The sequence below is a fragment of the Scardinius erythrophthalmus genome (assembly GCF_964197995.2).
Source record: "Scardinius erythrophthalmus genome assembly, chromosome: 9".
Classification (NCBI taxonomy): domain Eukaryota; kingdom Metazoa; phylum Chordata; class Actinopteri; order Cypriniformes; family Leuciscidae; genus Scardinius; species Scardinius erythrophthalmus.
This window is the reverse complement of record NC_138229.1, coordinates 12,186,026-12,208,745: the sequence shown is the minus strand read 5'-3', so window position 1 is coordinate 12,208,745 and position 22,720 is coordinate 12,186,026. Positions and strand designations below refer to the sequence as shown.

Sequence of the window (22,720 nt, the reverse complement as noted above, 5' to 3'; positions counted from 1 at the left end):
GACATACTGAGAAATAGAAAACTTATAGCCAGATGTAGGCAAGATTACATGAAGGGGACAGATCAACAAGTCAAGTCCTCCTGATGCACACAATACGCTCAGGAGAGGAACAGGCAAAACAGTCTGGGCCGAATTGACTAAATTGCACTACTTCTGCATTTTATTCAAGTAATCTGCTTTATTGTGAGAACTGCTGCATGCACATTGCTTTCAGTTCGTATCCAATTTGCATAATTCAAATAGCATGTCAAAAAATATGCTGTTAATGGTGGGTGCAAAATGAACTCTTCCTTCTGAAATGAAGACTTTCAAACAATACTTAAAGGTTAAATGTCTCACTTTCACACACGCAGCTGTAGGGTAGAGCAACACTTCAGCACTGCAAAAAAGCAGCACTCCTTTAAAGTTTATCATACCGTAGAAAAAAAAAAAACTCTCCAAAGAGAGTGCAAAGTGAGAACACTGCATGCAGGGAAATAAATGCCATGTGTCTTGGCTGAGAGCTACAGCCCACAGATATTCCTTCCTTATTCCTCTCATATCCTCTTTTCATCTGTTCTCTCCTCAGCTCAAACCAAAAAGATTTTTTTCCCTCCTAAAGATGTGAGTCATTCAAACTCAGATGCCATCGCTCGTCCGCCAGGCCTCTGTTTACAGTTCACTTCAGTCTTTGCCTTTCACGTGGTGTGCAGATCCTCCTCTAGGGTAAATTTAAATACGTACTGTGAGGCAAGTGACTATAAAGAAACAGGAAAGTGAGTAGAGGAACAAAACACCATAAAACAAAGCCACGTTTTCTTACATCCAGACAGCGTGACCGATAGCTAATCATTAACCAGCTACTAGTGAGAAAACATTCTCATAGAGCGGAAATATGTGCTAAATTAATCCTGAAAACACAACACAGCTGTTAAAACACAACTATAACCTAGTTGATTACACTTACGGTTCTTGGGAATTGTTATTGCACACAAATATGTGGTTGCAAGCTGTTACTTCTAGTTCCTTTATGCCAATGACTTCAACGGCAACGCACAATTACATGCAGACAAACAGATGTAAAAGAGGTTGCATCTCTACATGTGCACAAATAATGTGATTGTTTCCAACAATGAGAGTAAGGACTTAATAGCAGTAAGATGTTAACATGACATGAGCAAACCTCTTCACTCCCGTTTACATGCAATTCTCATTATTCTGATCATTTGAAAGAACTGTGGTTATTTTATTATTCATATACCCCAATGAACAGCACAAATAATGATCTCACATAGAGTGTTTTACTGGCCACTGTTTTAATCTACTCGCGTCAAATGCAAAACACATTTCTATGGACGTATTGGATTTTTCCGGTTACTCCCCTAAATATGTTTACATTTATTTTGATGTATTTGACCATCAACATACTCGTGCAACGTTGTTAACATGAACTCATTTTCTTCACCACCCCAAAAATGTGATGCGTTCTTTACCGCTGTTTTTACGAATATGTGCATGACGATGATGTGCACTTTGGTCAGAGTGGAATAGATGCGAATATAGTGTTTACATACTTGCGTATTGCTATTATAATCAGCAAGTATTGCATTTAAATTTAGATTTTTGGGGGGGTACATTTCTCATGAATATTGTATTACTTGGCTATACTTGATCTGAAACTCTTAAACCACATTTTTCAATTTCCAATCATTGTTCATGTAGTTTTAGGACGTTAGATTAATTTAGAGACATGAAATATTGCACTTTTAAAAATTCAGTTGTCACCACAGGGTGCTGGACTACAGTATTTAAAGGACCTGCAAAATAATGGTGATTAAAATATTGAAAAAAATTAAAAAAATGGTGATCAGCTACAACACCTAAAATGTACACTTACCCTTATACATTAATAAAAACTAACCTAAAATTGTGTATCATATAATATCATTAATTAACAATCAAAATACTATTATTACACACCTAAATTTGGAAAAGTATGGGACTGTCATAGCGATCTATTAATAATAAGCGAGTATAAACAACAGTCTGCTCTAGTGTAGGACAGCGTACAATGGCAACCTGTCATGTTTTTCACATCATTTACTATTTACACCCAAATTTAATATACTGCATTTAATATTACTTTTACTGAATGTGCTAGAAGTGAAGGTAAAATATTCTCACTGTGAGATTTCACACACTGGACCTTGTTAAAGAAACATGAGCAAAATGAATTCCTGCGTAAATCCTTCACAAATCCATTCTTACATAAATTGTCCCAATCAATTGAATGCCACAGCAATTTGCACAAAAAAAGTCTTATTCATCATGACACACCAACAGAACAAAAAATAAGGCACAGTGCTTATTTTGTCTGACTGGAGAGAGAAGTAGTTTCAGTCACGTTTTGGCACATTACTTACTCGTGGCTTTGATATCAGCCATGTGACTTTATAACCAAAACAACCACTTCACTTTTAGTCACTTGTTAAAAACAGCGCTCAGTTTTTCCTGCTTTGTATGACACTGTAATAATAGTGGTTAGTACAACATTTCTTCAGTTTATATCATGTCTTTACAATTATAGCTTAGAGTGGAAACAATAAACTCTACTGCCAAGGGTGAGAGGAACTAAAAAAAGCTCATCTGTAATCATGAAACGAGAAGTGGGAGGAGAATTATGGTCACTCCCTTCTCATGTAAATGACCAGATCAGAGATAACATGCACATACGGATTGCGACTATCTGTCAGTCAGATGGGCTTGGACTGCATTACACGTGTATTGAAAAACACTGGAAAACAGGATAAATGGACAACGCGAATGTGAACAATAATGGTAAGACTGTTGGGTCTGGACAATTTTGCAATATATATATATTTTTTCTATTTTATATAATAATACAAATATTTAACTCAAATTAAGTAGTATTTGTGCCATTAGAGTTTTGCACAGTCAGTCTACACGTAATGTAAAAAAAAAAATAGTTTTACATTACGTATAGACTGGCTTTGCAAAACTCTAAAGGCACAAATACTACTTAATTTGAGTTAAATATTTTTTCATTTAGTAGTTGCAAACCAGTATAAACTGAAAATGCAGTTAAAAACAGATGATAAAGTTAAAATAGTTTACACAGGATTTGTCAAGCTGTCATGTTTTTTAAAGGAGAACTCCGGTCAATTTTAACATTGAGCTCATTTTTTTTGTACATTTGGAGTGCTGTCAATACAGAGAACAACGACAAAAATCGGTGTTGCCTACACCGAGTTATTCTATTTTTAAAATTTGCACCCTGTTGACTTCAATGGGGCAAGTTTTAAACCTGCTTTTAGCCTCTTAACATCCTTGATGTGTCATTACAAGTGCCGAGTTCACGCGCGTGATCATAGGTAACTAAACCTATGTGCGTGAACTCGGCAATCGACTACTTTGGACTTCAACCGAAAACAGGATGTAAACACAGGTATTTGCGCTGGCTTAAATAACATCATTTTTATACATATCTTTCACATCTACTGCAGTCAGATTCACTCGTGTTCACTCTGAAGGAATCATTCACATTTTCTGTGCACTTGTAATGACACATCAAGGATGTTAAGAGGCTAAAAGCAGGTTTAAAACTTGCCCCATTGAAGTCAACAGGGTGCAAATTTTAAAAATAGAATAACTCGGTGTAGGCAACACCGATTTTTGTCGTTGTTCTCTGTATTGACAGCACTCCAAATGTACAAAAAAATGAGCTCAATGTTAAAATTGACCGGAGTTCTCCTTTAAATTGCTTTCCTGTGTAAACATGCACTAAAAATTTTTGTGTTTTGTAAGAGTCTGCTTTACAACATAGATTTTTTTTTTTTTTCTCTCTTTAAAATCTAATTTGCCCTGCAACAAATGTCTTCTAACAGGCCCCAGACATGGTGCCCCACCTCTGAGGCTGTTAATCGTAGGGCAGAAGCGGACCGGAAGGAGTTCAGTGGGCAACACACTCCTGGGTAAGGATGAATTCGATACATGGGGCGGAGCGGCCAGCGCAGTGGCACACAGAGAATCTGAAGGCCGACACTTGATGGTCGTGGATGCCAGTGGATGGGGCACAAACGAGAAGCTCGTCCCTAAACAGGAGAAACTGGAGCTGTTTAATGCCTTATCGCTGTGTGAGCCCGGACCCCACGTTGTGCTCCTTGTCATTCCCTTACTGAACTTCAGCCACTCCGAGAAAGCAGTCATACAGAAACGCATGGAGATCCTCACAGAGGGCGTGTGGCGCCACACCATGGTCGTGTTCACGCTGGGCGACCGTCTGCGAGACTGCAGCATGCATGACTACATCCAGACGTCCGGGAAGGATCTCCAATGGCTGCTAGAGAGGTGCAGGTATAGGTACCACGTTCTTAACAACAGGAACCCCCAGGACAGACAGCAGGTCTCTGGTCTGCTGGACCGTGCGGAAGACATACTGATGGAGAACGGGGGATGGCACTTCTCCCTACACATGTACTGCAGGCTGGAGGAGGAATGGAGCAGAAGGGAGAGGGAAATGAAAGAGAGGATACTAGAGATGCAAGATAGAGGGGGAAAAAACAGTCGAGGGCTGGATGTAGTTCCAAGTCACAGTCGACAAGGTGGTCTGCATGTGAACGATACTCTAATGAAATTAGTTTACCATGGCTAACTGCTGCCAAACAATGTTACACGACATTACTATTGTTTCGCGATTAACTTTAGATGGATTCTAGATGTGCTTCATGTATATATATGTTGTGCAACTGCTACCATTTCTTTTCATTTTCTTTTCATTTTATTTTATGTTACCATTTCATCAAGTTTTTCACAAGCTTTTTGATTTCATTTGACCTTTTTTGAAGTTCATTTTAAGTGGTCCTGTGGTGTGACAAATGAATTATTAAAAAGTACACATATTTAATTTAATATATCGGTAACACTTTACAATAAGGTTTCATCTGTTAGCATTAGCTAACTACATTAGTTAACATGAACTAATAATAAACAATACTATTGTATTAATCTTAATGTGAATCTCAACATTTACTAAAAAACTTTTTAAGATCAAAAATTGTGCTGTGAACTAACATGAACATTTTTATTAACAAATATGATCAAAGATTAATAAATGATGTTATAATATATTGCCTTTTTTAGTTCAATTTAGTTAATTCATTAACTAATGTAAACAAAACAAGACCTTATTGTATAGTGTATTGTGTTACGAGAATATATATGAATGTTCATAAAAGTTATATAATAATGATCAACACCGCCATCATCATTAAAATTACTTCATGTCAACTACCCACATTTTCACTTAAACATTGTTTTTTAAAACTTAATGTGAGTCAGTGTGGTTAAATTATTTTTTTTATTGTAAATATTTACTTTGTTAAGATTTTAAGTTAAGGGTTATGTAATATCAATAAGGAAACTCGTAAGGCAGGGCAAACTCAAAGACGATATTAATGCGATGAGGGGCAATCTTAGAATACTGAGGAGCAAAATCCTGTCTTACCTGACTCCTATTTCTTCCAATGATATTTAAAGACGATTGTGAATAAATGTGAATATGTTAAACGAAGTGTCAAAGTGTTTTGTATTATTTGCTTGTTATATCGTGGCACAAAACACTTTCATTTCCTTTTACTTATCTATTCATATTTTTGGCTTTTCGCTTGGATTCTACAGGAAGGTTAGAGATAAGAAAGATATAAAAGACAGAGATCCGGTGTACACATGAGCACGACTGCTAACACATGTCGTGAGGACGTGGACATCGTGATTCATTCATTTCACTGATTAATTTTAACACATCGTGTCTCTTATCTAGTCTATATTACTCTCTCCGTGTATGCACTCATATCTCTCACGTTTACCCCTCTTCATATCATCACATCCATAAATTTTCCCACCCCTCCTGTATGAGTGACTGATGGCCATGTCATCACAGCGCTGAACCCCGAGCAGTCGCTTTAATTGATGTGCGATTTGCACGTCATCTTAATCTGAGGAGGTGAGTTCCTTTAATGTGCTACTCAGGATGAGGCATTTCATTTAACAGATCAAAGCCGGAGAGCGAGCGGAACCTTAAAGGCCCTACTTTCAAAGCGAAATTCTCTCTCGGCGTCACACAGTGTCAAACATTATCTTGTTGCAGTTGGGTAAACAAGCCTGAGTGGAATGATGAGAGAGACATCATCGAGCGACAGTCATCCCCTGTCTCTCAAACACACAAAGACAGACACGTACCCCACCGCCACAGATTCAGCCAATCACCCACATTTACATATGCTGATAGTTGCTAATTTATTTGTGCAAATGTAATGCTCCCGCTGGCAAGCATGTTGTACAGTAGAGAGAGACGTGCTATCAGAGAAGTGTCTTTCTGGACGGACTGTCTTCATTTCAGGGCTCTCTTACAGAGACTGCCCATTAAAGCGGGTGATCTACTGACCCCTTTTCCACCCGCACCTCCAACCACCAGAACCAGTTACCACATGTAACGGAGCCGGAATTGCAGAGATAGATTCTCTCTCACACACACTCTTTCTATCGTAGTGAGGACTTTCCATTGACTTTTATTGTTTTTATACTAAGCAAATTATTTTCTATGCCCTAAACCTAAACCTCATACAAAACCTTTTGAATTTTAAGATTTTAAATAAAAATACAATTTTGTATTATTATTAGGCCAGTGTATTTTATGTAAATTAGTACTTTTATTCAGCAAGGATGCGTTAAATTGATCAAAAGTGTCAGTCTTTTATAAGTTTATATAAGGTTTCTATTTCACATAAGTGCTGTCATTTTGAACCTTCTATACATCAAAGAATTCAGATTTTTTTTTTGTGGTTTCCACATAAATATTAAACAGCATGATTGTTTTCAACATTGATAATAATAAGAAATGTGTCTTTAGCTCTAAATCAGTACATTATAATGATTTCTGTAGGATCATAAGACGCTGCTACAAATTTCGCTGCAAGGTCTCCCAGCTTGATCAGCTGAAATGTGATTCAACCCCTTTAAAGGCGAACTTGGTAACTTTTTTAACTTAATAAAACTGTCTAGAAATCATTTGGATGGTTAAACAACCTGTTCTGGTGATATTGGTGACTTTCCCCGCTCCCCCCAGTGTTCCCAGGCGGAAAACCAACCTTGCAACTTGGGGACTACCGTCCTGGCAAGATAGAAATTGGAAGTCTCGTGAGAAGCGAGAACGAAAACACGAATTGAGCGCGAAACACGAATTGCTTTACGGCAATTCGACATAAACACATATGATGTATTACCAGATTACCCACCTCGGTAGACATAGCTCCACACGATACAGTTGGCTTTCTCCGATCAAAACAAACGCACATGAGCAGCGGTAGAGAGGGGGAGGAGGCCGCCGCAAGTGAGTTTTTTACGACCGTGTTGTGAAATATAGACCCAAATATTTTTGGGTTTGGGTTGTTCGCTAGAGTTGCCGAGTTCTCCTTTAAATCTATCAAAATGTTCAGTCTGGCAAGAGGGAGAGATCAGCTACGATCAGCAAACCAGCTTAGGCTGGTCTTTTTCAGAAAGGCAGTCAAACTTTACTAAGAACTCTGTAGATAAATAACGACATTGCATAAGTAGGTGAAGGTAGATAGATAATGAAACCATCATTAGAATAAACCATCTCTCAGCATTTGAACCTTTGCCATACCCCACCATGGCACCAGCTCTGCTCAAGAGCACTTTCCAGTTGGCAGCATTTATCACACTGTGGTCCAGCTAACCAACAGGTTCAGTTCAGGAATGACTATGAGGGTTTCTGTGCAATTGACAATACAGATAAATTGCAGTCACTATGGCTTGTACATATGCAAAGCAAACAGAAATCAAGCGTAGCGTTAGTAGGCAGGTCATGTCAGTCAAGCTCGCATCAGCTGACTCTCAGCTGATCCACGTCTAGGAATACGACGCCTATCACTGCATCCATATATAAGCTTCTTCAGTATTCAGTAACCCCCTGAGGGGGGTTATCGCTTGCCCAGAGTTCTTGCCCAGGGAGTTCTTGCCCAGAACAGAACCATACCGCCAATCCAAACTGTTTGCTAATTGTCAATCATCTTTGACGATAGTGGTCCTGACAGAAAGTGTACATGATATACAAAGAGGTATGGAGGAATGCATGATGGCTGTACAGAGAAGCTCCCATGGATTTTAGATCATATAGCACAAGAGGACTGAGGAGGCAGAGAGAGAATCGATAGATCAGAGCAAAAATAAAGTCAGAGAGAGAGAGAGAGAGAGAGAGAGAGAGAGAGAGAGAGAGAGAGAGAGAGAGAGAGAGAGAGAGAGAGAGAGAGAGAGAGAGAGAGAGAGAGAGAGAGAGAGAGAGAGAGAGAGAGAGAGAGAGAGAGAGATTTCGGCGCACACTATTAAGTGACCTGGCGGAATAAAATTGGACTTTAAAACATTCCTTACAAGTTAAAACTGATACTGCATTTTTTTTAATTTTTTTTTTTATATAAAATAATATCTATTCTAAGAGGGGGTGGGGGAGAGGCGGGGGGGCTGTGCGCTCTAATTCTAGAAAGCATTTGTGAATTTTTTTTTTGCATACAGCCCTGAGTGTGAGTCATCAATCTTAAGACAAATTACACTTGTATAAATATGCATATAAATATACATCCATAACAAGTAAAAAATATTTACATAGCTCACAAATCTCATGAAGATGGTTGCTTCTCAAGTAAATTGTTCATGTTTAAAGGATTTTTAGATGTTTTAACTAGAAAAAAATGGAAAAAAAGCTGAATTAAAAACTCATTAAGAAGTCATTGTTGCAGTTTAAGGGTCAGATTTACTAAACAGGGCAAATTATCAGAAAGTGCATTCGCAAAAAAAAGTGCTGATGGGAGTGGAAAGTTGAAAAGTGAAAGACTGGGCGCAATCTACTGACGACATGCAAATTAAAGAACACATACGCAGCCGGATCATTTCCATAATGACCAACGCAATCTACCATGAGCAGAACAAATTAGTGTCTGGTTTAAGACATGCTTTATTTGGCCGGTAAATAATGGCGCAAATACCAGTAAATTGACTAGCGCGAACCTTAGTAAATCACCTTGCGTGATTCACTTAAATACTCTCCTCCCATTTTGCGTTCTAAAGGGAGACTCTTACAAATGCATGGGCAATAAGGTCACCGGCAAAAATAACCCTGTCCACACCTGTTCAGTGCTTATTTTTCACTGCGTATCTTCAGTAAATCCTGACAGTAGTTTTTTAACGCCAAAAAAGGGTTTGCATTGGCGCATGGGTGAGGATAGCCATTAGAATATATATTTATTCATATGCACACACATGCCCTTATCCTAAAAAAAAAAAGACTAAAAACTGGGGGGAAAAAATCCCCAATGTTTGCTTTTAAGTCACCACCACTCGACATCCAGTGTAAAATCAGGGTCTTGAAACACAAAATGCTCTTAAAGGTTGCCACAAACACATATATAGGGAAACACACCGTGAACACAATGTAAGTCAAGACTGTGGATAACAATGCTTAACATAATCCAAACGTCTACTTGTCTGTGGTCACCCCGTTCTCTCATTTGTGTGGTTAGATTTGCTGTTGGATAAGTGTAAGGATGAGAAACAGCCAAATCTGAATAGCTGGAGTTAGTGAGGAACCAGCAGACGGGCTTATTAACAGAGCCCACTGCCACCACAGCTCAATCAATGAAAATACTGTCTCTCTTTATTTTGTCTTCCCTCACTCTCTTCACTCTCTTTGTCTCTGTCAGCGTCTGAATGATGTCTGTTTCCACGGAAACTCCTTCAGGCAATTAGGTGTGCAAATATCACAGAGCGGTGCAGAAAGGACAAAACATGCTGAAAAATGGGTGGGGGGGAACAAAAGCAAGAATCAAAGAGTCAAACGTGGATCCGTTCCACTAGCTGGCGGCGCTGATTTTGGCATTACCTTGTTACAGTGTCTATGCTGAGTCTAGCAATCACAATCTCAAAAGCCAGAGTTTATAAAACTATAAGTCTATATAAACAATAGCATGTGATTGATAAGGTTATTGTGACCTTTTGTAGGTGTGATAAATAGTTACTCTGTCATTTTTTGGGTTTGATCCAGAAGTGTGCATGAATAACGTTTGACGTAACAGTGCAGCCGTCAAACTATTCAGCTTGATAAAAGACCCAGCAACTATAAGCTAAACAAACAGCTTCCGTCTGCCCTTTGTTTTTCAAGAAAATAAGCCTTCAAGGAGATTACCCAAGATGCTTAGTTTTTGTGTGTGCACACAGGCGCAAAGTCCCACAAACTGCATGGTCAGCAATCGTGAAGGTAAGTCTCATTTCGACATATTATGAGTCTGAGGTACTGAGCCAACCTTGGGTGCCCTAACATGCAGGAACGGCTGATTAATGATATGCTTTAATAACACATTCATATCTGTCATACCAGAATATTTCCAGGGCAGAAAAAAAACACATCAAGTACCTACGTTGGGCAGCTTGCCAACTTGGACTGTGAAAAAAACACTCAACAGTTTCCAAACGTCTTCTCTCATTGCATTACGGAGGCATTCTGTGCATGTGCTTAACCTCCTCTTGACTTCACTGTGTGTGTGTGTGTGTGTATTGTACTGTAAGGATGAATGTAACAGCTGTGGGTGAGGCTGCGGCCTTATGGCGTTAGCTGAAACTTGATCTAGCAAACTAATCCTCTAATGACTGGCTCTCAATTAACACAGAGCCAAGCTGTTTGTCCTGAAAAGAGAAAAGAGCACTTCTCTGTCCTCTCACTACCTCTTTATCCATCTGTTTGTTCCCTCCCTACTTATGCCAGGTGCTCTTCATCCACTCCCAGTACCAGATGGAATTGTGGATAGATGTTTACAGCAATGTCTATAAATGACATAACATTTTCCTATTGGAACTAACTAACTAACTAACTAACTAACTAACTAACTAACTAACTAACTAACTAACTAACTAACTAACTAACTAACTAACTAACTAACTAACTAACTAACTAACTAACGTTGACATCAATTTACCTTCTAAAAGTCTTGAAGTCTTGGAACTAACTAACTGATACTAACTAAATGATACTGGCAGTCATTTATGTTACATAACTTTTTCCCTATTGTTCCTATATGGGCATATTTTTCTAATCATATACAAACACAGTGTGTCGTTCATTTATGTAAAATACTTAAATCAATGAAGTGAAAGAAATTCCCCATATCAACAAAATAAAATAAAAAAATAAATACAATTATTTTTGTTTAAACATTAAATGTAGTTATAGTATTAATGCTGGCTGCTATTCCTGGTATTGGTATTTCTTGAAGTACACTTGAGTTCCATGTAAATTCCAGGGTACAGAATGAGATAGTGAACATAATAACCATTCAGTACCATGGTGTGTATCATTGTACAATGGTATCTGATAGTACTATGGCACCATATTACTTTCAAGGGAACAGATAGCATATATGTCAGCTACAGTTCACTATACTGTGTCTACAGAGGCTTTGAACCCATAACTAGATAAGCCTAAAAAAGGCTATTATGAAATGTTAGATAATAGATAAAAGGGGAAAAATTATATGTTGGATAAGAGATAAAACGAAAAAAAATATACATCATAAATATCTGGGGCATTTTTGGCACTTTTTTTGTCTTGTGCCCATTTTACAGGCGTTTATAATGTAGGATCCACACTGCATCCGTTAGCTCAGTTAATATGTGACAGCAAGTGGCCCCACCTCTCCTGCTGACTGACAGATGCTGATGGACCAATTAAAAGCCATGACAGCATTGCTTTAACTCCCTTATCCAAATGCTAATTTCCCACAAGCTTCTGGATTAACACACAAAATCTGAGGCAGCTGCTGTCATCTGCCGAATAGAGACAGAAGAGGAGAATTAACACACATGCAAACAAAGTCTGGGCTTCATCCCAATATTCATATTAACCATCCTAAACAATATTCAAGATTAGACATAATATTGTGTCCTGAGTCATTGACTGTTGAATATGGCACGTCAAACATGCCTGTGAATTCATTAATGATTTTTGGCCAAATATTGATGATTATTATTATTTTCTGGTGAACATCTCGACTATGCTGGTCCACCAGCTAGACCAGCACTGACAAAACCAATCTGGACCAGCATGAACCAGGATTAAGCTGTTTTTTTTTAGCAGGGTATTACAGCCTTCCTCTGTAAAAACGTTTAGTGTAGGTGTCTTAAGAGACTTCAACATCAAAGGGAAGAGTATAATACAGCTTAGCAAACAGCTTAGGTCTTAAGGAACAGATGTGGCCTAAACAGCACTACTGAGTCACACTCTCTCCACACACACACACACACACACACACACTCACACTCAAGAGAGGCTGAGAGAACGGTAATCTCTCTGATAAGATGCAGACGACCCTGCCGATTTATTAGGCAAGTTTGCCACCGGCTAGCGACACCATACAGCGTTAACCTACTGACCCATATAGCAGCCCTCTCCACCCCGTCTCCAACCCGTCTCACACAGACAGTGAGACACAACTGTGTCCTAGTACAGAAAAATGGACAGCACAATTCATTGAAATAAAATTAACTTTGCAATATTTAAACCTCAAAAGGTATAACTGAATAAAAAAAATATATTTTTTGTTTTATTATAAAGACACATTGTTATATTATATATTATAATAAAATTATAATTATAATAAAAATGCCTTTATAATAAAATTAAAAATATATTGTTGTGAATATTAATATTTTATATTTGTTATATTATATTATATAGTAGAAGAACTGACAAAAAGAGATCTTAATCCACTTTTTATATATTATATTATATTATATTATATTATATTATATTATATTATATTATATTATATTATATTATATAGTAGAAGGACTGACAAAAAAGAGATCTTAATCCACTTTTTATATATTATATTATATTATATTATATTATATTATATTATATTGTAGTAGAACTGACAAAAAGAGATTTAATCCACTTTTTTACTAATATAATATAATATAATTATACAAATTATTATTATTATGTTAATAATAATAATAATAATAATAATAATATCGATTTGTATTTTATATTATATTATTAGAAGTAAAATAACTAACAAGTAAAAAGTAAAGTAAAAAACTAATCCAAAAAATGACTCATTGTTGGTCTACATTCAAAAAATGTCAAATACTTGTCAAAATAAATCAGCTAAATCCAGCCCTGTAAGACACATTATCAGACAAGTACACACACATACACACAAAGAAAAAGAGTGGCTGGAAGAACATTTTTATACATGGGCAAGAAGATACGAGGAGACAAGGACACTGTGTACGTCTCAGGCATTGTGTTTACATGACAGTCAGCCTGTGTCTCTATCCTTGTTCATCTCGATCTCAGACCCACAGTAATTGTCTATGTAGCACTCGTTCTAGATTCTCTGTATACCTGCCCTCTTCTCGTCCTCTCTGTCTCTCTCTCTCTCTCTCTGATGCTGAGACTAAAGGACTGTGCTATTGGAGAGGGAATATGGATCAGACGCTATTGTGTGATGAATCATAGCTAGATCTAATTGGTGTTTTAATCCCTGACAATACAGGGCAGAGTGACAGCAGCCTTCTGCCAGTCAGAGAGTGAGCGAAAGAGAGAGAAAGCACAGATAGAGGGTCTCCGCCATCTCTCAATTATATCTACTCTGTGTTCCACATTCACATTAGGGCGGCACATGTCAATTTCCCGCTCATTTCTTTGTTGAACACTGGCAATTAGTGGAAGTTTACATGCAGTCAAAAGGTTCTCTGTTCATCTTCCTCATTATGTATTGCATAAATGTGCTGCAGACAGGCTGGCTGACCTCATAATTGCAAGAAACACAGACATAGCATTGAATGATGCAGCATGTAATATCGCAAACAGTGTCACTGTCTAGCTAGCCCCTGTTCTGTCGCAACTGGAGAAGCTCGAGTGGAATGCCAAGCGTCCACATGCCAGTGTGGAGGGAGCGCTGGGATGTGTGTCTTTTGAGAATGTGCAAAATAAATATTTTGTTAAGTGAATAGTCTAGGTGGTCTAAACTAAGTCTAAGTGATTTAAACAAAGCCGTGAATAATTAGGCTGGTATTATTTTGAGGTATGCATGCACACAGGATGGGTTCTTCCAGTTCAAAAACAACATGACAGAGCAAACAGAATGAGCCCATCCTGACACATCCAGCATGTGCACTAGTGAGCGGTGGTGAGGCTTGATCAGGGCCTGCCTGCTGCTTTTCATTTGCAGAGCGATGAATCATAGCGGCAGTGATAAACACTATTCTACTGCCGTGCAGATAACTTCTCGGGGTGTTGTCACTCACACACACACACACACACACACACACGGTACGAAGCAGAACAGACAGACTTGGGCTCCACCGAGACAGAGAAGCATCTTACTTTCAGTCTTCTCGCTCTCTCTCACACAAAAACCTGCACACGCCTGTTCACAATTTGTACACACACCCATAATCCTCCACAAATAACTTTCTTTCCTTCACTTTCACACTGTCTGGGTTCCTGTTTTCACACATTCGATGATTTCAGAGTTCCTTTTGAACACAAATAGGCTATTCTCACTAAGCTAGTGAGTTGCCTTCTATGCAGTTTTTGGGAATCACAGACATGAGCCGCTTTTCCACCGTGAAGCCGAACGGTTCTAAGAACGCTAAGGAATGGCTCCAGTTGTATTTCCAGTGGTTCGACATGGCATGATTACAAACCGTTCTCGGCACAGTTGGCTAGAATGGTACAATGCGTGTAGTGACGTCGCCACTCAGGACTGGTCACTTGTCTGATGCCTGGCTGCCAGTTTCTCTGTAGCTGGCCAAGTGCCCTATTTGAGGGAAGTTAACATTAAAAAGTAAAAGTTAATAATAATAAAATTAAAAGAAAAATCTGATCGTCCTCCATAACACAGTCACTATTTACATCTCATTTCATCTGTTTGTATTACATTCCAAAGAGCTCTGTTATCAGCCTCACAGTGGAAAATTAAACCACATATGTAGCAGGCCGGATCGGCATGGAATGGAACGGTTAAGCAATGAAATAGTTTGGTCCGATGGTGAAAAAGCGGCTATGGTGTCTCATAATCTAGAGAGCTGCCTACCTAGATTTTTAGGCAAAACACCAAACTTTTTACTTAAAGGGGACATATCATGCTAAATGCACTTTTTTAGCCCTTAAATGCATTTTGTTGTATATTTGGAGTGTTTAGAAGTACAGAAAAGATGAAATTATTCTCTTCAGGTGCTTCGTTGATATCTTTATATTCTGTTTTGGTCATATTTTTCAACCTGTTCCGATTTTTCTGTTATATATGACGTTTTTTGAACTATCACGTCACAGTATTTGCAGCGGAACTGCCAAATAAGGACATTGACTTCCGGCCCAACACTTCGAGCGATCCGCCATTATTATTTCTCGCTGCAATTTTGTAGTCCAAGCTAAAGGATGCAGAAGTTACGAGAGGGTAAGTTAAAATGATCGGTTGTTGGATGTAGTAACCCACACGCTTCATTACACTTTATAAAGTATAAAGTAAGTAAAGTAAGTAAGTAAGTCTAATGTAGATGAACTGCCGCGCTTGTGGCGCATGTTTAACTGAAAGAACGAGCAGAGAGAGAGAGACCCCGGTCGCGCGCGCGCTCACTCTCTCTCTTCAGAGCCAGGCGAAAGTGTAAACAAGACATCACCGTCTCCAAACTAGACGCTGTCTTGCTCTCTCTCCCTCGCACATATTAATCAAAATAAATCGACACGGTGGTAAAAGGTCGGAAGACCAAAGTTTCATGTATAAATACAGTAACACACCATTGCGATACATCCATATGAAGACGTTGTTCTGCAGGTTCGTCGTCTTCATTTTCATTTCGCTCCGGCTCCAACTCTGGCTCGAACATCTAAGGCTGGCTGGACAAGTCTTCCGTTGTTGACATTTTGTTAATAACGTGTGAATAAAAAGTTTCTATGCCGCTAGATAATCCTATCTCTGCTATCAGACTACAAAAATGGCCGAACGGGGTGGAGTTGAACCTCTGCAACCTGGAGAGCGGGCGGGGTATGAAGTGTCTCAATTTGTATTTAAAGAGACCGCACCAAAAGGGGGTCAGAAAAGGGGTAAAAAAGGGGCTCGTGGATCTATAATAATGAGGAATTCAGACCCAAGCATTGCAGTTCCGCTTTATATAGACCACAAATGTATGATTTATATGTAAAAACGAACAATTTAAAAGCATGATATGTCTCCTTTAAGCAGCTCAATAAGTTTTAAAATAAAGTGCACATGATGCCCAAAAATGCTAAGTAGACAACTTACTAATTTCGGAGACATCTAAAACACAGTTTAATTAGGAAGCTAATTATGCCCCGAGAATGCTAAGTAGGCAGTTTACTAGGTTTTGGGAACACTATGATGTCCAAAAACACTGGATTTGTGTAGGAATTGTAAAATGCAATGCTTAAATATGTTGTCTAATTAGGCAGCTCATAAGGTTGACACAACATGCCTATGATTTCCAAAAATGCGGTCTAAAGGCACTTAGTCCGATTCGAGTCTGAAATTTTCGTATGCGTTTTTTTGTATTCGGGATTCGATGGCTCTGAATTGTCAAAACACTAATTCAAAATGCTTGCTACAGATGCGAAAAACGCAGAAAATCGAACCCGATCCGAATTTTTTTATGACAGACGAAAGTTTCAGAGGCAATGTGCAAGCGTGATTGACAAAACGTGAGGTCATATTTATTTTTTAACATGCGCAAATTTCGATTTCGCATGTTATAATTTCTGACTCAGTGTGCAAGGGCCTTTAGTACCGTATTGTCTGGAATATGTCACTTTTTTTATATTATCTGAAACATTCTGCAATTTATATTCCAAAGTGACTAATATAATGCAATTAATGTCAAGCATGTGCTATTTGGACTTTGCAATTTTAAAGAACCCTTTAAGGTTCTGTATATGGAGAAATGTCTTAAACGATTTGCATAGTATGTTTATGTTTAACTGGTTATTTCCATTGTTTTCTAATGATAAATTCATAAAATTCTGTTAAATTTAAAATGAATTAAAACAAAGTCCATAAAATGAAAAGGTAAAAGGTTACCCTATCTATTTATGAAGCGCCTGAACGAACCCTTTAATGTAGGAACCTTTTCTTCTAAGAGTGTAGGTTTTGAGATGCTATGCCTAATTGCTTATAGTGCCCAAAATGCTAAGGGTGCAGAATACTCGGTCATGAAACTCTATGATCCTATAATGCTCAAATATGCTGTCCAATTAAGCATTTTGAAACACTTTTTATGATTTTAAAAAATGATGTATAAGTAGGCAGCTGTAGACTTGGAATTAAGTATTAGTATTTGATTTGACACCAGTTATCTAGCTAAGAAAAATCTTTATTCTTATATGTCAGGAGAGAAACTCCTGAGATGTTGTTGTATTCATGCCAGGTCTATGCGTTTCCGTGTTTCTCCTCCCCCACCCCATCATTCCTCTATTTCTCCTTCCTCTCACCCCGTCATCCCTCAGTTTCTCTGCGGTGGTACAGTAAGATTGAGTACAAAATACATTATGAATTTTTTATGAAAATGAATAAAGAAAAATAATACTAAAAAATAACATTAAACAGTAACTTATAGTCTTCAGCATCTCACTAGGTATTGAGGACATCTGTATCTTTCTCTTTCTTGTGTTTATTTTATCTCTCACTCCAACAATGGACACTTTAAACTAAATAAGTATCTCATAGACCTATTTACCACAGAGGAGTCTGATTTAGTCTGACAGCTCTGAGTGCGTGTAATGAAACTATTGCTATTGTCCGTTGAGATGTGTAATAATTCAGTTTTGGAAGCATGCTTGCATATATATTAAAATTAAGCCTGGGGTTTAGACTGTGCTGCACATATCTTAAAAATGTCACAGCTTACATTTTTCTGACCTCATCTTCCTTACTGCATTCATTACCCATGATTCTCTCTCTCTCTCTCTCTCTCAATTGTCGCTCTCAATCTCTTACATACCAAGGAAAGATTCTTAGCCCCCTGCACGCAACTTAGAACGTGCAATACAACTAAAACGTGTATATAAACTCACAATCCTCAGCGCAAATCTTAACATTACTTTGGAAAGCATGAGCTTTCAAGAGCAGAGCTGCGATTCGGTCCAAAGTTGGCTTTGCCAAACACCTCTCGAGATTCATAGAATTCTCTCTCTCTTTCAAGCATTAAACGTTGCTTCGCTCATTTCATACAATTTTCCAGCAAATAAAGACATGCTTAATAGAAGCTTTGAAAAGATTTCAAACGGACTTAGGGCCACTTACTGAGTTGCTCTTTCCATCTGAAAGGGAGAAAGAGGGCTCTTTCAACTTCAGAGAGGGGGCTTTGAGAGCGTCCCACACTGCTCTCTGTCCCCTGATATGGAAACACGCCAGGGAGAAGAAGACTATGTTGAGAGACACCGAGGCTAAAGCAACCTAATCCATATAAACAGGGCTGAAATACACTGATAGGATTCTGCTTATAGGGTTACTGGGTTGCTTATTAAAATATTACTTTATCAAGTACAATGACAGGTTTTATAAAGGGATATCATGCTTTTATTCCTCTTACATTGGCAATTCAACCAATGGAGTGAAACGTCTACAGACAAATAGTCTGTTAAGTGATTAAAAGGTGTTCCCAAATAATAACTGCAAATTGTTATTCGTGCTTATTATCATCACAAATCATTTTAATTATTTATTAACATTGGTGCCTTTTACTATACAGCTGTTGCTACCATAATAAAACAAGCTATTCAATGGTACTCAATACTATGGTAAAACAAGCCTCTTGATGTGCCTTAACGCTTTATTGTATTTAGATTATCCAAAAAATAAACATTCTGTCAACATTTACCCACCTTCACGTCATTGCAATCTTATATGACTTACTTTCTTCTGTGAAACACAAAAGAAGATATTTGTAAAAATGTCTCAGTGTTTTGTACATACAATCGTCAATGGGGTCTAATTTTATTTGGATGAAAATGTTCTTCAAAATATCTTATTTTGTGTCATACAGGTTTAGAACAACATGAGGGTGAGTAAATGATGACAGAAGTTTTGTGAACTATCCCTTTAAGTTAAAAATTGAGCAATCCTCTGCAGGTATGGAACATGGAGTTTATTTCATGGAGAAACATAGCTAAATCTAACAGATGACTCTCTGAATCTTTGTTCTAAGAAGTGTGGGGGGGGGGGGGGGGGCACCTCGAGGTTGTGCTATCAAATAAAGCTCAGAGGGTTACAAAAACATGCCTCTGGCTTTAAAATGCTGTTTCACACAAAACTCTCTGGCACACACACACACACACACACACACACACACACACACACACACACACACACACACAGTGTCTACCTGGCGTGTCTACCTGGCAGGAGTGGATTAGAAAAAAAGTGTTTCCAAAACACATGCTGATGATGGTTGAAGGAGAGTTTCAAGCCTTTAAAAAACACAGAGGCTCAGTGTTTAGCCTTGTGAATAGTGTGACAGTTATGAGGGCTTGAAACTAAAATATAATCACTTGCACAACACACACATGCTAACACTCAGTATGCACCTATATATGTACCAAATAAACACATTTTAAGTGAATATCAAAATGGGAGCCTCTCCTCATTAGTTGTAATGCTACGTGTAGCATACAGTTAAGATAACTATAAATTTTTCAACCATCCTGTCTCCACTGCCATTGCGTGTTTCTCACATTAATAATGAATATATGCCTGCAACAATGCCCAAGCACCCTGAGGGATATCATGAGAAAAGAGCCAGACTCCATCTCTTTGCATTGTGGTCTTGAACTAACAGGACAGAAGACAAGACACTGTATGTTGAAATACTACTAATCTGTGGATACTTTTCAAGCAGTGCTGACACAGAACACAGGGTTGCTGCAGCTGAACTAGTAAAGCATGGCACTAGCAAGGTAAGGGTTTCAACAGCCAGGGAACACAAATACAGTGATAAAATGTGTAGCTTGAATGGACATTAAGTTTTTTTGGAAAAAAGCCAACTGGGTACTCTGAGCTGGGTTGCTGATCTTCTAGCCTGGTCAAGCTGGTTAGTTGGCCAGGCTGGGAGACCGGCTAGACCAGGGGTGTCCAATGCTGCTCGCTGAAGGGCAACTATAATGAGTTTAGCTCCAATCCTTATTAAACATACTTGAACAAGATAAATGAGTTCTTCAGGATTACTAAAAACACACAGGAAAGAGCATTGGCCAAGTTGGAGCTAGAAATCTGCAGGACACTGGCCCTCCAGGAGCAGGATTGGACACCCCTTGGCTAGACTAGCTGAAGACCAGTTTGGCCAGGCTGGGTGACCAACAAACCAGCTTAGACAGGTTTAAGTTTTTTTTTTTTTAGCAGGGTAAATGTAATGCAAATAATAAATAGAACAACACCATAAGCTTATCCCTCTGGAGAAATTTGTGGTTAATGCCTTGGTGATGGAATTGAACAAACAATCTTTTAGTTCCTGAGCCTTAACCACTACACCACAACAACCCAATTCAAGCAGGTTTACCAGATCTCCAAGCAGAAACCTTCATGTCAAGTAAGACTTTAAGTATCAAACAATTATTCAGGAATAACACAACTCTGAAGAAAGTGTATACTTACGATCTAGGCCATTGATGTAGCGCATGGTGATCTCACAGTGGCCCCACACTGCACTGACAATGGGGTACAGCTTTTTGCCCTTAAGGCCTCTGAAGGCCACTCCGAGATACTGTCCATCAACCATGAAGCTCAGTGTGCCCTCATCCATGTCCAGCACCACCATCAAGGCATCCGGCAGTACAAAGGCCTCCTCTGGCTCCAGGAAACTTGGGTATGTTGGTGCAGAAGAAGCCGGCCGGTTCTTACTGTTGTGGTAGAGCTTGTTACGTCCCAGGTCCCAGCCCCAGGACTCACTATCACTGCCAACTAAAGATGTGTAGCCCACTGAGTGCAACGGGGCGTCTGCCGTGGCCACGCCTACCACTGCGTGTGTGCCTCGTTGCCTAGCAGGCCAATGGATCCTCCATACATGGAGTCCTCGCGTGTATCCTACTCGTCCACGTATGCCATCGGTACTTTGAGCAACCGGGTGCCGATGGAAGGTGAGTTTGTCGTCGTCCTTAATGAAAATGTTAAGGGAGCGGTCATCCGAGTTCCAGGCATGTCGGAGCTGCTGCTCATTTGGAGCGGGAGGCATGTCCAGGAGTAGGTCCAGTCGGGCTGGCTTGAAGAAATCCGGCCCTCTCAGTTCCCTCCTCAGGGGCCTGAAGGACGGCTCCCCACGCGCATCTACGGATTTGATGCTCCCTGAGATCTTCTGGCCCATGGCTTGACTGGTTGGAAAGGGGAAGTGAGGAGGGGAAAGGAAAGGGGGGGGCACGACGCAGGGGCTGGGTTTCCGGGGTCCGCCGTTACCTCATCAAAGCGCCAAGACGTCAGCCTGAGGCCCCCAAACTCGCGTCACCGTCTGGCAGTGGCGAAAGTGCCAGCCTTACTGAAGCCCTAGGAGAAAACACACCAAACACACCATGTCATTAAAACAGTAATATCAGAGAGACCAAAGAGTCTGCAAGTTGGTTATATGAGTGATTCTAGAACTACTAAGAGTGAATCTCAAAGGTGTTGAGGATAAAAATTAAAACAGAAATAAAGGAACAGCATAAATATGACAAGAAGATAAGCTGAAAAAAAGGATCATGGCTCTGAAGCCAACCGCGACCTGACAGCTTGTGAGAGACCGCCATGGGGAAGGATGTAATAATGAGAGCCGCAGGTGAGAACGAGACACCTTCTGTGTGACATACAGAAACACGGAAAATGCACATATACACACATGACAAGTCATGTCACCTCTAGCTCAAAAACAGCCCGGCTTATGTAAACAAAGACCCACACATATTGCATTTTATAAATCTTATAAATGGTATTCATTCAAAACAGATATAGCCTCTACTACAAACAAACCATCTGTAAATGAAAGGACCCTGTCTACTCTCTGACATTTCTAGAGATTCAATCACATAGCATTTTTTATTTTTATTTTTATTTTTTTTACAAAAAGAGGCAATAAATAAATAAACAGAAAAATAAATAAATAACTTCAAGAGAATTGGAGTCGTGCTTGGCTATGCAAAACCTGCCACAATACTAAGGTGCGGGTGACTGCCAGAGCATTGCTAAGTTGTCTTGACTTGAGAGATTTTTACAATGTTTCTTTGCAGTTGCTAGGGTCTTGTGTGTGGTTTCTATGGTGTTGCTTGTTGGTTGCAAGCTAGCTCAAGTCAAAAGAGCCCTATGTTCCAATGATATTCTCATCTCTAAATATGGCTCAAGAGTTCAATGCCTATTGGGATGAAGTCAATTGGAATATTTTGGTAATTTGTCTGATTGTTTGTAGTTGTTTCTCTTCTCTCATCGAGACGCACCCTTAGAGGCATCATTAGTGTCTAACACAAGTTAGCTGAAGTTTAAAACTTTAGGTTCAGGTTTGTTCAAATCAACAACCCTAAGTATAGCAATAGAAAAAAAAGGAAGCATGCCAAAATACAGCATTATTTATTTCCAGGTTCCTGGGAGAAAGAGAAAGAAAAAAAGAGAACAAAAGAGAG

General features: G+C 38.9%; 1 protein-coding gene across 6 annotated transcripts in view; it reads right to left on the bottom strand.

Annotated features, from left to right (window-relative positions):
• The window catches only part of spsb4a (splA/ryanodine receptor domain and SOCS box containing 4a), a 66,281-nt gene that overhangs the window by 13,052 nt on the left and 30,509 nt on the right, over nt 1–22,720 (bottom strand). For 4 of the 6 annotated variants that reach the window (XM_081374943.1, XM_081374942.1, XM_081374941.1 and 1 more), the window contains one exon: nt 20,733–21,614. In XM_081374943.1, coding sequence (XP_081231069.1) covers nt 20,733–21,438 — 706 coding nt within the window. In that variant the 5' untranslated portion in view covers nt 21,439–21,614. Of the gene's footprint in view, nt 1–4,230; nt 4,484–20,728; nt 21,615–22,720 lie in introns of those variants that run through there. The other 2 variants (XM_081374945.1, XM_081374946.1) reach the window with 2 other exon arrangements.